Raw genomic sequence first — 18,365 nt, 5'->3', positions numbered from 1 at the left:
CCCGACTGCACCTAACTGCTCCACCAGGACTGTGGTGTTGTGTGTGTATGTGTCTGGTATCTATTTTTGACAACGGCCTTGTTGACGGCACACTTATTTTGTGACAGTCTTTTTGTTGTGCCTATCCTCAACTCACCTTCTCCGCTATATAGTGAGTAGCAACCAACCTTTTCATTATATTGTTAAATTCTTTAATCAAAATCACACAGCTTTATGATGTAAACTGAGGTTAGTCTTGTAATAACTGTAAACTGCAGCCTCATTGAAAACTGGAATCTACATCTACACTCTGAAAACCTCCATGAGGTGCTTGGTAGAGGGTACATCCCATTGTACCAGTTATTAGAGTTTCTTCTCACTCCATTCACATAGGAGCACAAGAAGAATTATTGTTTGAATGCCTTTGTGCATGCAGTAATTATTCTAGTCTTATCCTCATGATCCCTCTATGAGCGATACATAGGGGTTGTAGTATATCTGTAGAATAATCATTTAAAGCTGGTTCTTGAAACTTTGTTAACAAACTTTCTCAGGATGGTTTACGTCTGTCTTTAAGAGTCTGCCAGGTCATTTCATTCAGTATCTCTGTGACACTCTCCCACGGATTAAACAAACCTGTGTGCATTCATGCTGCCCTCCTCTGTATATGATCAATATCTCCTGTTAACCCTATCTGGTATGGTTCCCACAAAACTGAACAATATTCTAGGATGGATCACGAGTGATTTGAAAGCTAACTCTTTTGTAGAATGATCGCACTACCCCAGTTTTCTACCAATAAACCAGTCTATTACCTGCTTTACCCATGACTGGAATTACGAGTATGTTATCATTTCATTTCATATCCCTACAAAGTGTTACACCCAGGTGTTTGTATGAGCTGGCCAATTCCAACAATGACTCACTGATATTATAGTCACAGCATAGCAAGTAGCCCTCGCTATGGTCATAGGATACTAAAGTTTTTCATTTTGTGAAACATTTAGAGCAAATTGCCAATCTCTGCACCATGTTGAAATCTTACCAAGATCTGACTGAATATCTATGGCGCTTCTCTCAGATAGTACTTGGGTCCCAACACACTTCCCTGGGGCACACCTGAAGTTACTTCTACATCAGATGATTACTCTCCACCCAAGGTAAAATGTTGTGTCCTCCCCACCAAAAAGTAGTCAATTCAGTCACAAATTTCATTTGATACCCACTATGATCATACTTTTGACAACAAGCATGGGTGCGGTACTGAGTCAAATGATTTTTGGAAATCGAGAAATGCTGCATCTACTTGGTTGCCTTGATCAAAGGCTTTCAGTATTTCATGTGAGAAAAGTGTGAGTTGGGTTCCACATGTTTTTGAAATCCATGCTGGTTGGCAATGAAATGTTTAGTAACGGCCGTTTGTATAGGCAAGTGACATGCTTTGACTTGCATCTTACTGATATGTTACTGTCTCATCTACTCTTGTACAAGGTTATATAACTATAATATGTTTTGTAATGTATTCTTGCATGTTTTTAGCACTGATGATAGCAACACAGTGGTTGATAAAGAGGCAATAAAAGATTATTAGTGACTAACTGTTGTACATTTCTCAGTCTAGGAATTAAAACAACCATACACTAAAGTGTTACACTCCTGAGGGTGGGGGTTGGGGTTGGCTAGTGGCTTGGAGGCAGGCAGCCTGTTTGCTGGTAGGAATGCAGGGAGGAAGGGCTGGCAAGTGCATGGACTAGGCATGTGATACACAGGTTCTGAAGCAGGTGGGGTGCGGGGCACACATGATACATGAATTGGGAGGTGGTGATAGGATAGAGGAAGGGGAAACTGTTGGCTAGGAGCGTGGGGACAGAGATTACCAGAGATTGAGGCCAGGATGATTAGGAGAACAGAGAATGTGATTTAAGGATAACACCCAACCATATAGTTCGGAGAATTTGGTAGTGGAAGGAGGGATCCAGATGCCCTGGGTTCTGAAACAGAAATTGAAATTGAGCATGATGTGCTCAGATGCTTATAGTGCTACTAGGTGGTCAACTGTGTTCTTTGGTTGACCACAGAGTGACATAACATGCACCTCAGCACAACATGCTCAATTTCAATGGCTGCTTCACAGCCAGAACCATCGGGAAACTTCCCTCAGCCACTAGCTTCTCTGAACTACGCAGATGGGAGTTATCCTTACAACGCACCCTCCACTCCTACAATTGTCCCGGCCTCAATCTCCAGTAACTCACTGTCCTCAAATCCTCCACCCAACAGTTTCTCCTTCCTCTGTCCTGACACCCCCTCTCAATTCTCATCCCCACGTCACCTTCAACATCCATCGCTCCCCACCAGCTCCGACAACTGTGCATCAAATGCCTAGCTCGTGTACCTGCCACCCATCCCTCCTCGCATTCCTTGATGGCAAACTGGCTGCCTCCCTCCAAGTCGTTGGGCGCACACCCTCAGTCCCTCGCCCTGCCTTCCACCTCCCTCTCCCTCTATCCAGCCCACATGACACAGCTGCTGAAACAAAATACTGACACTGTTTGTCCACAATACTGACACTGTTTGTCCACAATACTGACACTGTTTGTCCACAATACTGACACTGTTTGTCCAGCTGGCCAGCTAGCATCATATAGGGGCACAGAGGTAGGTGTGTGTGTGTGTGTGTGTGTGTGTGTGTGTGTGTGTGTGTTTGTTACTCTAGCTCAAAAAGGATTATTCTGAAGCTACCACATTTCCTTCTTTTTGGATGTGCCTAGCAACACCTCTTCTTTTCAGTGAGTGGTCTCCTTTCATTCAAAAGTATTTAGGATCATTACGTTACTAATTCCAAAAGCTAGGAACTTAGTTGTATTTTTTATTTACACTCCTGCTACCTTTGATTCAATGGCTGCTGATTGCATAAATAGTGTGTGCTGGAGTACATCTAATGAATCTAAATTTCCAGAATGAGATTTTCACTCTGCTGATCAGGAAGTTTCAAATTTCAATCTAAATTTGTTTATTAACCGGTGCAATTTTTGCTAAAATTCCCCTCATACTTACACTGAGGTGACGAAAGTAATGGAACAGTGATATGCACATATACAGATGGTGATGGTATTGCATTCACAAGGCATAAAGGGCAGCGCAGTGGTAGAGCTGTCATTTATACTCTGGTGATTCATGCGAAAAGTTTTCTAATGTGATTATAGTCATGTGACGGGAATTAACAAACTTCCAATGCGGAATGGTAATTGGAGCCAGATGCATTGGACATCCCATTTCAGAAATTGTTAGGGAATTCAATATTTTGAGATCCACAGAGTCAAGAGTGTGCTAAGAATACCAAATTCCAGGGATTACCCATCACCACGAACAATGCAGTGGCTGACAGTCTTCACATAATGACCAAGAGCAGTGGCGTTAGTGTAGAGTTATCAGTGCTAATGGACAAGCAATACTGCATGAAATAACTATGGAAATTAATGTGGGATGTACAGGCAAAATCTGGCATTAACACACTTTGGCAGCAGATGACCAATGTGAATGCCTTTGCTAACAGCACGACATTGCTTGCGGCTCCTCTCCTAGGCTTGTGACTATATCGGTTGGACTCACGATGACTGGAAAACTGTGGCTTGGTAAGGCGAGTCCTGATTTCTGTTGGATGTGTTGATGGTAGGGTTTGAGTGTGATGCAGAGCCCATGAAGCCGTAGACCCAGGTTGTCAACAAGGCACTGTGCATATTGGTGGTGGCTACATAATGGTGTGGGCTGAGTTAACATGGAATATACTGGGTCCTTTGGTCCAACTGAACTGATCAGCAATGGTAGATAGTTACTTCTGGCTTCTCAGAGACCATCTGCAGCCATTTAATGGACAGCATGTTCCCCTACAACGATGGAATTTTTATGGATGACAATGCACCATGTCATTGGGGCACAATTGTTTGCGACTGGTATGAAGAACATTCTGGACAATTTGAGCAACTGATCCAGCCACCCACTGAACATTTATAAAACATAATCGAGAGGTCAGTTTGTGCACAAAATCCTGGGCTGGCAACACTTTCACAATTATGGACAGCTATCCAGGCAGCATGGGTCAATATTTTTGCAACAGACTTCCAATGGCCTGCTGACTCCATGCCATGTTCAGCTGCTGCACTATGCTGGACAAAAAGAAGTCCAACACAATATTAAAAAGTATCCCACGACTTTTGTGACCTCAGTGCATTATCTAGGAATATAATTTCTTTGGCCTCAGTAATTTGTTTCCTATTTGATAATGAAGAGCCTCTCAGCAGTGACATATCCACTTTGAGCCTGCAGGGTGTATATGCGGACAAGGAAAATAATTTGCCAGATTTATCCTGGATTTCCGAGTTAAAAATACACTTTCGCTCGGGTGAAAGCACACTTTTTCCATGTTAAGTGACAGTATATTTTCCTCCAGAACTGCAAAACTTATCAATCCTTTGAATGGTTATGGTTTTATACACGGACGTAGAATTTCCCCATAGAATTTCCCAGCACTTTAGAAAACCAAACTTAGGGGAAAAAAAAGACACGTTTTGGAAATATCTTTGATGTGCAGCAACATGTACACTGCGTATTTTCGTATTACGAAACTAAACATCGGAATTCCACCAAACACCGCATGTTACTTTCCGAATAATTGAAATCAAGATTGCAATGGGCTTTTGTAAGACAGTCATAGCTCATGTCACATGATCTCGCCAGCCGATATTCAGAGCATAGGACACATAATGTAGTCAGCTAAAAGCAACATCACTGTTAAGTAGCATGAACACGCAAACAGGGAAAGTTAATAGTTTAAATTAATATATATAGTGTTGTTACACAAAAAAAAGCAAAGCTTCTACACATAAAATTGGTCTCTAAGGTTAATAACCTGCATGAGAAGCTAAGCTTTCGCATATAATGTTGATCTTTTTTGTGTGTGTTACACTTCAAGATATATCACACAAGTGTGCCAGTAAAATTTTTAATAATGACATAAATGTCTGATCTTCAGGGTTTGAAATTCTTCTACATGGCTCATCATCAAAGAGTTGATTTTTAAATGAGAGCCAAACGCTCTTTGATTTAAGAAATTCATGGTACATTCTTGCACATAATTCAACTTACATAAAAGGTACTTTGAAAGTACCGCTTTTCAAACCATCATTCGCAATATTTTCCCGCGACCTGTTAGAAATAGGTTCGTTTCAGCAGTTGCCAGAGAGCGCAGATAACAGGCGACACAGTGCTTGCACAGCTACCATTATGTAGGAAGCCCATATGTACGTACGTGTAAAACATTAGAAGATCATACATTATGTCATAAAAGAAACAAGACATCAGAGAATACTGCAAGAGCATCGTATTTTATGAACCATACTAAAATGTGCACATTTAAATTGCGTACTTAAAGCGCACATTCGAATGTCCAGATTCCCAATGAAGTAGACCTTGACCTGATATTAAGCTTTTCAGTGTGGTTCTCGGGATGTAAATTTTCTTGGAGCACCAGTACTGTATTATATCATGTTTGGTTCTTTATTGTGGCATAATGCCATATGCGCTAGAAGATGAAAACATGCACTTGAAATGCAGCAAACAGCTGAAACTAGCCAGTACTGTGGAATTAAACATTTTGTTTCAAATACATTGACTGTCCCTGTGGAAAAGGTTAATAAAAGTTAAATTTCTTTAGCAAACAGACAAAAATAACTTCATTGTTCTGCAAGGCGATTAATGCTTGACTGTCAGAAAGGTGGAAATAAAATAAAATCTGAAACTAATAACATATTTTGGCCTTCCGTAATTATGTGAATGTATTTTAATTCGCTTCACAGCTCCCGGCCACAGATATCCATTTTGTTTTCATTTGACATGAGAGTAAACAAAGGGGAAACAGCAAAATCACTAAATGTAAACACGGGTCACATGGAGACTAGCCACTATAACTCAGACTGTCCTGCGCATCAGCCCCCGATCTACAATATTTGTGAACTGGGTCAATAGTAAAAAAAAATCAAATTTTCAAAAATATGTTCATCTTGTAGCGCAAATCTTTCTGAGAAGTCTGAAACATAAAACATTTATGTCCAAGGAAATGTAAGACATGTTATTTGGTCTTAAGTGTGCCAAAGTGCAGTGCCACGCCTCTTCATACAGCATTCTTCTATAGCATGTCACTGTATTTTGCTCTGTGGAATTGAAACATGTATATTTTGTAATGGATGCCATCAAACTTACACAGGGCAGTGGAAATTGAAATGTCCTGTGGTGCCTCTCCTGCTCCGAGTCTGCCCATTTGACAGCCTTTCAAATTTCTCACAATTAATAGTGAATGGGATTACTTGTAATCGGGAGAACAAAAACTCTCCAGAAAATTTGCACTCTTCACTGTCTATTAGCTAATAACTTGCTGTCTTGTGTGACATAAAATTAAATATAGGAGATTTAAAATTACATATAGGATACATAAAACCAATAAAGTCAAGAGACAAGCAAGAAAGTACACATTTCTTCAATCCTTAGCTCCTAGCATTTTTTTCTCTCTTATCTTGCTACAGCTTTACATGGCACACTCTCCTTTCTTCAAAAAAATCTATTACCTAATCAAAGTTGGTCAAACATTTTGCTACGTGAAAAATCGAAATGTTGTTATCTAATACTGATAAAGCTGTTAATGCAAATAATACCCAAGACTGGTATGGTTTCTTGATCTGATTACATCTATTCTGTCACTGTCTGCTATATAAAACAAAATAGGCCTTTCTAATAGTGCAGTAATTTTGTAACACACACCAAATAAACGAGACTGTTTTGGCACAAATGGTCAGTTTTATAACACGACGGAATATAATTCACGACGTACCAATATGAAATGCCTAGAAGGCCTACTACAAGCAAAAAGCTTTATGTTAGGAAATAGTTTCACATTTCATTCATACACACCAGTTTCTCAAGCATGTGATCAAAAAGTAGTATTACAAGATTTTTATATAAATTTGGAATCATCTTATTCTTCCATAATTTGTGTGATGTCTCCGTTTCTTCTGCTTCCTCATACTAACAATCTTGTCATCACCAATTCTGTAGCTATTCCTGCCGTTGTCAAAATTTGTTCGCCGATTAACTTCACTAACCTGGCCAGAATCACCAATTTAGTTACCCCATGATTATTCTGCAGTTAGGCGTTGTCACATATTTGTACAAAATGTTTTCTACGTTACTTCCAAAATAGAACTTAAGCGGCTGCTAGCCGGGGACTGTACAACTGGTCCTTACTAGTGTAGCGATCTGGCCAAAATTTTTCTGTAAAAATTTCATTTTCTTGGATAAAACAAGAAGATAATACATAATCTTTCTCACTTGTTATTCCTGTAGTCATTTATTTCCACTCTGATAGTCTGAATCTATGGATTTCGCTAGTAATTATAGCAATGCTGAACATTTGCAAACCCAGTCAACCACCAAATCAGACAGTGATTGGCATTCATCTGTTCGGCTTTACTATGCACAGTTCATATAACCCTAACCCCTTTTGTCTACGGAAAGTTTATTTCTAGATGCGACAAGGATTCTCCTGATAGACACATCACGTGCACTATGCACACATTCAAAAATCAACTTACAATTCATTCAGAAATCAACTTAAAATGTGTTCAAAAATGTTCCAAAACCTATAAGGATGCGTTTCAAAATCATATGAAAAATTGACAGACCAACATGCACTGGATGCTAGGAGCTTTGTGAAACAAGTTTTTTTCCCCAAAATGATATGAATTTGGCACTCCCTTTTCCCGGTAGCATCTAGCTGCTTGCTACGACTGCTTGCACAGCCAACAGCCACATTCCTGCAGCCAGAAGTGAGAGAATCTACTGCTTACACGCGACTCATCCACGCATGCGCATGAGCCCACTCGTAACTGCTAAAACGAATCTAATGTAAACAGTTGTGACTTCACGTTCATCAGAGGCAATTTGTGGTCATGAAGCATTGCATAGTCTTCCTAAAGCTTTTGACACATTTTGCTGTTGGCAGACGCTTGCATGAGCACTGTGTGTTATTGTTGTATATGGCGTCTTTCCTTTGCAATTTAAGTTATTTCCGTTTTTTTCTCTCGTTTATGTTTTATTGTTGAAGTATTATTCTGCAGTACAGGGATACAGTAATATCCTTTGGTAGAGTATCGGTTCTTACCAGTCAAAATTACAAAAATTTAACTGAAAACTAAAACAATGAAAAATTCTCAGAATTCTAAAAAAATTCCCGGGTTTTTCCGGTTCTCTCCCGGGTGAAAAAATTCCTGGGTTTTTCGCAGATTTCCCGCATCATATACACCCTGGCCTGCTCTTGTCCAACATGTACTCCTATAAACTGTTCATTTTAGGAAATCACACTTCTCCCAATATTTTGAATTTTGTTTTACAAGTTCTGTTTCATTTCTGTTTTCCACTTTCATACAGTTGAAGCCATACTGTCATGGATGGTGTTCTTCAAGCTTACAATACTCCAAATAAGTACTGTCTTCAGTTTCATCGGGGTTACTCAGACTGAGTCCTTCTCCCTTATATCTTATTCCTTTTCCTGCTGTCAAGTTTTATTTTTATCTGTCATCTTAATATTGCCAAATGCTTAACCTGGATGCAATATCATAATCATAAAACATATTTAAGCAAAAAAAAAAAAAAAAAAAAAAATCTAAAAAAAATGTGCTTCTGGATATTTTGGATTCTTGTAACTTTTGAAGGAATGATACCTATTTTGTAAAGTAAACATAAAAACTGTATACAATAACAATATAAATGTTATACCTTTTGTTATTGCCATTGGCAGTTGTTCTTTGTTTGCATTGTCAAATCCTCCAAACGTTTCTGCTCTCTTTGGCAACGTTGGAGAAATATATGCCTCACTCTGATGTTCACCAACGGAGCTTACACTGCGAGAAAGGTTTGTTCCAGAAGCACAAAGTGAGTTAGCCAGTTGGTTAACTTCCTGTAACAATTAAAACGTCTTCCATACTTCCTGTCAATTGTTACATAACATTAATAAAAAACACTAAAATTATTACAGGCAGAAGGTAACCTGTCACACAGATTTATTTATAAAAGCTGTACAGAACTCACAAAAAACTACAGAACTCACAAAAAAAACTACAGAACTCACAAAAAAACTACAGAACTCACAAAAAAACTACAGAACTCACAAAAAAACTACAGAACTCACAAAAAAACTACAGAACTCACCTTATGTGATTTAAGCAAACCATGAAAAATCTAAATCAGGACAAGTGGGCCGATAGGGGAGGATACAGAATTTTTTTCAGGAGAGGGCAGGAGCACACGATCAGGAGGGTAAACATGTCCTTATAGGTTTTTTGAGACTAATTTTAAAATGAAAACTCTCCCTCTGTCTTTTCTTGAGCTGTCAGTGGCGCACACGGGGCGGGGGATGTGGGGGGGGATGGGGGGGGGGGGGGGGGTGAGGGGGGGGATGATGACACACATTGCCTGCCCCCCCCCCCCCCCCCCTCCCCTGCAACCCCTGCCCTCTGCGTGTATCTGTTCTTGTTACAGATATACAAAAAGGAAGAAGAGAGGGAAGGAAATTACCACTTTTTGCAATTCCCTGACATCTGATAAAATACTTTGATTCTTAAAACCCTCTCCAGAGTCTGACCTGAAAGAATATCCTGGAGAAGTTTTGATTCCCTTTAAATTAATAAATGAAGCAATATCCTTAAGCCTAGCAATAAAGATCTCCTATACTTTACAATAGCTTTTTAGTTATGCATATTATTGTCATAAAATCTAAGCAAAGCTGCCAATGGAAATTTAATAACATGAGTTGCCTTAATGTCTATGTTCCTTTCAAACATATAGCTAACTACGAAGGCAAGTCAATTATTATCCACAAAGTAGTTAACAATTTTTATTGTAATCAAATAGGAAACTTACAAGAACATCATTTTTCGACATACGTCTCCTTGCATTTCAATGCACTTGGTCCAGCGTTGTATAAGCTTCCTGAGGCTCTCATAAAAAAAGGTTCTTCGTTGAGCTGCAAACCAGGAATGCACTGCTTCTTTACTGCTTCTTTCACTGCTTTGTACGAGGCAAGTCGACGGCCCCTTAATGCCTGTTTGAGTGGGCCAAACAAGTGACAGTCAGAAGGGGCAAGATCAGGACTACATGGAGGATGATCCAGTTTCTGCAGTGTGAGCAGCAGTGTGCAGATCGGCAGTGTCGTGAAATAACACAACACCTTTTGACAGCAATCCTCGGCATTTGCTTTGAATAGCTGGCTTTAGCCTGGCAGTAAGCATCTCACTGTAACGTTACACTGTTTATTGTTGTGCCCTTTTCCCCCATAATGTTCCAGTACTGGACCTTGTGCATCCCAAAAAACTGAAAGCGACAGTTTTCCTGCGGACTGTTGGGTCTTGAACTTTTTCTTGCATGGCGAATTTGGATGTTTCCATTCCATACTCTGCCATTTACTCTCCATCTCGTAAGGATGGATCCATGTTTTGTCACCAGTAATGATTCTGTCTAAGAAGCTGTCCCCTTCATTACCACAGTGATCCAAATGTTTTCTGCAGATGTCCAAGTGTGTGTGTTTATGCAATTGTGAGAGTTCTTTTGGGACCCATCTTGCACAGACTTTATGAAACCCAAGTGTGTTGTGGGTGATTTCGTAGGCAGAACCGTGACTAATTTGCAGACATTGTGTCACTATGTCGATAGTTAAGCATCTGTCTAAGAGAATCATTTCATGTGAACGCTCAATGGTTTCTTAATTTGTGGCAGCAAAAGGTTGTCCGCCTCCTTCATCGTGTGTAACACTTGTGCGACCATTTCGGAATTGTTTAGTTCATTCGCAGACACTCTGTTGTGGCAAAACACTGTTCCTGTACTGTACCGAAAGTCTTCAATGAATTTTGGCACCTGACACGCCTTCCGACCACAAAAAACGGATCACTGAACGTTGCTCTTCTTTGGTGCAAATAGACAGTGGAGAAGCCATGATTAACAGCACAGCAGTGATAACGAAACTAACCTATTGAAAATTGCAAAGATATAACAACAAATAAACAAAGCATGCGTCATCATCGTAAAACGACAGTACTACTAAAATAAACAAAAATATAACTAAATTGCGGATAATAATTGACTTACCCTCATAGATATCTGAAATGACGAAGGGCTGCAAGCAACATTTTTAGTGTTGTAATTGTAATGCTTCTTTTATTTTTTCAATCACTCTCGTAATACATAAAATGTCTTGGACATATTCCTCCACAGGACCTCCTTCAGCAACAGTATCCTCAAGCCACAGTGCTCAAGTACACACACCAGAACCATAAGTCCAATCATGCTCTAAATTATCTATTACTCTCTTCTTCTCAGTTATCAGAAAAACAATAATTGGGCAATCCTTTTACATGTCAATCAAATAAGGACTCGATTAATAAAATATTCCAGGCTATTATGCCACTGTCTAAGGGATTTCACTTCAAAACCCAACGTTTCCTCCCTATCTGCGGAGGACATTTTCAAGAGGGATCGTAGCTTTGTTGAAGTCCGATTCCCACCCTGGCTCACTAATGAGTAAAGCAAAATTCTGCTTCAGCACAGGGACATGAAGCCACATGTTTTGAAAACGTGATTACAACTGGCCGTTGTCAACTGCTGTCATCTGCTGTTACTATCGTCCCATGGTGGAAGACTGGTACTCTTCTTCTTCTTCTTCTTCTTCTTCTTCAGTACCAGAATCCAAATTTCATTCAATTTCACGCCCTCCTCCTCCCTATTAAAATCTCTATGGCCTCTCTTTATAGTCTTTCGTGGTATCCGTTTGTGTCTGCCATTACTTGAGCCGAGGCAAAATGAATGTGGTTGTCCCCCGACTGTAAAGCATGTTCCGCAACAGCTGATCTGTCAATCTCTCCTCTTCTGCGATTGCCCTAGTGCTCTTCGAGTCTTTTTTTGACAGTTCTTTTTGTAGTACCCATGCACGCCTCCCCATAGCAACACAGAATCCTATAAATTCCAGCTTTTTCAGTGGGTGGCGAGCATCCTTGGCTGATTTTAGATGATCTTGTATCTTCCGTGTGGGCATGTAAATTACCGTGATGATCGTTTGCTCAAGATTTTTCCTATGTGATCATTCAAGTCCTTAACAAATGACAGGAAAACTTTTGATTTCACCTGCACTTGAGCATCACTATGATTTCTATGCGGTGGTCTTAAAGCTCTTTTCACCTCAGTGAACCAATAACCATTCTTGAGCAGTGCAGTAGTGAGATGTTTTAATTCCGCATCAAGCAGCTCTGGTTCACGGATTTACCTTGCTCTATCACCAACGTTTCTATGACATCTCGCTTTTGTTGTGGGTGGTGGTTTGAATCCCGGTGTAGGTAAAAGTCTGTGTGTAGGGTTTTCGGTAAACTGTGTGGCCCAAGCTACAATCTTCTTCTTGAAAACAAGTACATTAAGAAAATTTAATCTTCCGCCTGCCTCATCCTCCTTCGTAAGCTGAATCTTCAGACTCATCCCATTCAGATGTTTGTGAAAACTATCCAATTCCTCCCTACCATGCCGCCACAAAACAAACGTATCACCTACGTAATGGAACCAAATATTCGGTTTCTTGTTTGCAGTTTCCAATGCCTGCTCCTCGAATTTTTTCATAAAGAAGTTCGCTATAACTGGGTTTAAGGGGCTCCTCATAGCAACACCATCAGTCTGTTTCTGCTCCCAGTAGCTGAGTGGTCAGTGCGACAGAATGTGAATCCTATGGGCCCGGGTTTGATTCCCGGCTGGGTCGGAGATTTTCTCCACTCAGGGACTGGGTGTTGTGTTGTCCTAATCATGATCATTTCATCCCCATCGACGTGCAAGTTGCCAAAGTGGCGTCAAATCAAAAGACTTGCACCTGGCAAATGGTCTACCCAACAGGAGGCCCTAGTCACAAGACATTTATTTTTATCCGTCTGTTCATAGAAGTCTTCATTCCATTTGAAATATGTGGTTGTGATGCAATATTGAAACAGTTCCGCAACATCGAGGGGAAAAATCCGATTCAGCTGTTCCAGTACTTCACTGAATGGAACCATAGTAAATAGCAACACCACATCAAAACTAACTAATAAGTCCTCCGGCTATACCATTATGCCATTTAATTTACTGATGAAACGTGTCGAATTTTTGATATATGAATCCAATCGGACCACATATGGTCATAATAATGTTGCCAACTGCTGGAAATTATAGGATTCCGTGTCATCGGGGGGAGGTGTATGTGGGTACTACAAATAGAACTGTCAAAAAAAAAAAAACTCGAAGAGCACAAGACAGGAGGGAAGACCGACAGAGCAGCTGTTGTGGAACATGATTTACAACACGGGACCACCACACTCATTTTGACTGGACTCAACTAATGGCAGCCACAAACAGATACCGCGAAAGGCTGATGTCAATGCCCGACCACCTGTCATATTTCTCTTTCTTTGAAGACTCTCTCGACCGCCAATACGGGCTGTAAGTCTCTGCCCTGTTACCTCCTGGCGTTCACTCTCGTTGCCTGCTTCAGCAACTTGATTTTACCCTCCCTACGACTTTTTGAGTGGGTGAGAGCCCGATGCCACCTTGGCTCCAGGCTCAGGTTCATGTTCACGTTGAGGTCAGCTCGCTCCCGAAGGAGAGGACCGCGGATTTGATATACCGCTTGGGGTTTGTTGAACTTCGTTCGAGGCTCGCTAATAACGTCTTTATTTACACAGATGGCTCCAAGACTACTGCTGGCGTCAGATGTGCCTTTGTCGTTGGAGATGATACCTTTCAACACCGGACCGGCTCCTTGACCAGTGTTCAAGCTTTACAGCTGAGCTTTTTGCTCTATCAGGCTTTTCAGTGTATCTGCCGCCATTGTCATTCTCCCTATGCCATCTGCTCTGATTCTTTGAGCGCCATTAAGAGTCTCCGTGACCCATATTCGGACCACCCTCTCGTGCAACGAATTCAATGGTCCCTTCAGTCGCTAGCTGCTACCGGCACTTGTGTCCATTTTTTGTTGATTCCTAGCCATGTTGGTGTGCCTGGGAACGAAGCCCCTGATGCTGTGGCCAAGGCTGCTGTCCTCCTGCCTCGGACAGCTTCCTTTTGTTTTCCATCAACTGAAAATGGCTCTGAGCACTATGGGACTCAACTGCTGAGGTCATTAGTCCCCTAGAACTTAGAACTAGTTAAACCTAACTAACCTAAGGACATCACAAACATCCATGCCCGAGGCAGGATTCGAACCTTCGACCGTAGCGGTCTCACGGTTCCAGACTGCAGCACCTTTAACCGCACGGCCACTTCGGCCGGCCCCATCAACTGATGTAAGTGGGGTTCTTTGTCAGCGCATTTCATCATTGTGGCACGAGGCTTGGTCCTCTCTCCATGAAAATAAGCTTAAGGCCATCAAACTGATCCTGACGGCTTGGACGCCCTTCCCAGCGAGAGGAGGTCATTTTGGCCAGGTTGTGGATTGGACTTTGCCGATTTAGGCACCGCTACCTGTTGTCCAGTGACCCCGCCCCGCAGTGCCCCTGTGGTCATCCACTGATGGTGAGCCATGTTTTATTGTCCTGTCCCCATTTTATTCACTCTCGTGTTGTCCTGTGTCTGCCGTCTACCTTACAGGAACTTTTAGCTGATGACGCTTGAGCAGCTGTTCGTGTCCTTCGTTTTATTACACTGATGGACTTATCCAAAAAGATCTAACTCTTTTCTTTTGTTTCTCTCCGTCTTTTTCAGTACTTTCTGACATTGCCCCCTTTTTACTATATTAGTGCACTAACATTTGTGACTGGGCACTAACGACCTTAATAGCGGAGCGCCCTAAAAATAAAAAAATTATAAAAAAAAAAAAAAAAAAAAAAAACACTACACCGAGAGGCCATAGAGATTGTGAAACACCCCAGGAATTTTAATAGAAAGGAGGAGGGCATGAAATTGAATGAAATTTGGATTTCGGTACTGAAGAGGATGTGTACCAGTCTTCCATCATGGGACGATAGTAACAGTGGAAGCCAAAAGTCAACAACAGCCAGTAGTGCTCATGTATTCAAAACAAATGACGGTAACACCACTGCGCAGAAGTGTAATTTTTTGTAGTCAGTAGCGAGTCACGCTGTGAATCGTATATTCAACAAAGCTACGATCCCCATTGAAAATGTACTCCTCAGATGGGGATGAAATGTTGAGTTTTGAAGTGAAATCTGTTGAACCATGGCATAATAGCCCAGAATATTTTATTAATTGTGACAGTTCCGGCCGTGAAAGTTTACACCATACAAATACAGGACTGGTTCCAATGTTATGCCTCGGATATACTATCTGCAAACCCTGAAAATGATGTCACATCTGAACATGTGATTCAGCTATATGCAGGTGGAGGGTGTACATACATTCTTTCCTGGAGAAGATTTGGCAGTAGCTTTAAAATGCGTTTGGGAATGGTGACCTCATTGTAATAATAGCCTATAAAAGGTTATGTTTCATTCTCTGCAAAACTAGAGGAGAACCATATGAGTCCTGGCACGCAACTGGCTAAATAAGGGGCACCGGGAAACAGACAGGGAAGGAAGGTAGGTAGGTAGGCAGGTAGGTAGGAAAGAAGGAAGGACATAAGTAACAAATCTGCTCCTGGAAGACCTGTTAGAACAATTCCTCGCAATATTTTATGATAATGGAAATTTCAAGATGGACATATTGCAACAAAACACTTACACCCTAGCCTAATTTAACAGATTCTGATCTGCACAGCAGTCTGCATTCCTTGATGATGTCTGTTTCTTTCGAGAGATCCTAGGACAACCTCTGCATATTTAAAATAAATGCATGTTTATGATCATTTTTGTATGGCAGGAGCTCCATAACACCACAATGGGCAACATGGAACCACATGATGAAATATTAATAATATTAAGTTTTTGAGAACAGGAAGAAAATCTGCTATAAGAAGCTATCACATCAACAATTATTTTGTGTAACTGAGGAAAGAGTGAATAATCTGTGTATATTAGATAAAATAAAGTGACTTCTGCCTCTGTAAACATGTCACACTTTCTTCTGGTGGGAATTAATATGTTTCGTCCATAATTGGACATGGAGTTCCAACCCTGTCCACTTATTCTCAGTAATCAGTAATGAAAATTCCTGGTGCAATGTAAATAAATTAACGAGTGAAGATGATGACTAATTGAGTAGTAGAGGCACCAAATCACTGAAATACATGTAAATGAGCCAGAGATCTTTTCTATCTTTACATACACATCTGTCTGTACAGGTATATTGTCCTGGCTGACTACACTGCACTGGCACTACAGCTTGAATGGGGGTGAGGAGGTTGTGTCGGGTTGGATTGGGCAAGGAGGGAGAGGAGGCTGGGAACAGGAGGGGGGGGGGTCAGGGAAAGGTGACTCACTGCTGGCAGGGAGATGCAACAGATACTCAGGATAGAAATGTAGCACAGTATCGGTTAGCTCTTTCTGGCATCTAGCAGGGGGAATTGTCTGTGTGTATGGCGAGGGGGAGATAGAAGAAAGGGAAGACTGCAAGGAGAGCGGTGTGTGTACAGATTGTGTGAAGTGAGGAGGCTGAGGCAAGGGTGGAGGTAAGTGTGGGGCAGGGAGTAGTGTGGACTGAGGCAACAAATGGCATCCACAGGCAAATTTCAAATACTTTCTCCAGTTTAAATGCTGACAATCCATTGTTGTAAGGTCACTTTACCGCCATTAGCTTCAGTAGTCTCAACATTTTCTGTGGCAGGGATATTAGACATTGGGGTTTTAAAAAATGTGAAAAAATGTATTGGTGCTCTGGGAATGAAGCCCTGAACCTTCCACTGTGATGCTTGGTGATGTACCATGAGCAGAACTCTACCTCCAAATGATGAAAAACTTCATTCATATTTCTGCATTAAATATAGATATATTTAAATAATGTATTGATTACACACAAATATAGCTTTAATAAATCAGATCAGAGAAATCAATAAAAAAGCCATGCTTAATAAATACAGCACACTACGTGACTACTTATAAGAAACATGAACTGGAATGGAAGAAGACAGACAAATCAGTGCAAAAAAGGACAAGAAGGATGAATTCTCATTTAAGTTCCACACAAGCTAAACACAATAACAACAATTATTAAAAATCAGCCAACAGTGATAAAGAATCACGTTTAACTATAAAAGTTGATACAACAATATTACATACAAACATCCAGTAATCAGTGAAGTCAATCTGCACTATAATAAAAGCCTATATACAGGGTGATTATATTTAAAGTTAAACATTAAAAATGCTGTAGAAATAACACCACTGGTCAGAATGACATGCAAGAGAAGGAGGAAAATGTATGGCAGAAGAAAAGAAAATAGTGTGAAAATTTATCAACAGATGGCGCTGTATGTGTCAGAATACGTAAATAAAAACACCTGCCATGTGCACGACCCATTGAAGTTGGTATAAACATGCCGGGTACACAGCTTTTCCTCCTTTCGCGTCTGCCATGTTCACCATGACTGTCTAAATGCAGGATCGTGCTCTGCTTGTAAAGCTGTGTTACAAGAATGATGACTGTGCACACGTCGCTCTGCAGAAGTTCCGGACACTTAAGGTTTTGAAAAAAAGGCATCGGTCCGATGACTGGCGTGGATCGAGAGAATATGATTCAGAAATTCGAAAAGACATTTTCTTTTGGTGTGCAACCTGGTAGAGGGAGGAAACGAATTGATTCGGCGTCAGTGGAAGCAATGGCAAAGCAGTGCAGGAGGAGATGAGTGGCGGTGTGCAAATGTGTAGTGCACAGAGAATTGCCCAAACATTGGACATACCTGTGAGCACAATGCATAAAATCCTACGAAACATCCTTCTTTGCTATCCATTCAAAATTACCCATGTGCGCGAGCTGCTTCCTGTTGACCTCCCAGCAAGAGAGACTTTGCTTTAGAATTTCTTACACGCATGGAAGTGGACAATGATTGGACGTGGAAGGATATGTCAATACACACAATTGTCGGATATGGGCAATGGAAAATCCACATGCAAACCAACCAGTAGCACTTCATCATGAAAAGGTCACTTTGTGGTGGGGGCTTATGGCATCATTTATCATTGGGGTTTTACTTTTTCGAAGAGAGAGGTGCTTCTGGCCCTGTAACCTCCACTGTCACTGTTAAGCACTACGAGCATCTTTTGCGCAGCCACGTTATTCCATCTCTCCAATAGCATGGATGTGTGGATGGCACACCTCCGGACATTAAAAACCCAGTTAAGTAGCTGGATGAAGCGCCATTTCAGAAATGCTGGAATTATCAG

At 41.0% G+C, this 18,365-nt stretch overlaps 1 protein-coding gene across 1 annotated transcript in view; it reads right to left on the bottom strand.

The window, feature by feature from the left end:
* Window positions 1-18,365, bottom strand: part of LOC124615354 (rho guanine nucleotide exchange factor 18) — a 591,378-nt gene that overhangs the window by 51,656 nt on the left and 521,357 nt on the right. The window contains exon 24 of the mRNA XM_047143164.1: window positions 8,806-8,986. Within this exon, the coding sequence (XP_046999120.1) occupies window positions 8,806-8,986 (181 nt within the window). The remainder of the gene's footprint in view (window positions 1-8,805; window positions 8,987-18,365) is intronic.

The sequence above is a fragment of the Schistocerca americana genome, chromosome 5 (genome assembly GCF_021461395.2).
Source record: "Schistocerca americana isolate TAMUIC-IGC-003095 chromosome 5, iqSchAmer2.1, whole genome shotgun sequence".
Taxonomy (NCBI): Eukaryota; Metazoa; Arthropoda; class Insecta; order Orthoptera; family Acrididae; genus Schistocerca; species Schistocerca americana.
The sequence above is the reverse complement of the archived record's forward strand: the minus strand, read 5'-3'. Positions and strand labels throughout refer to the sequence as shown.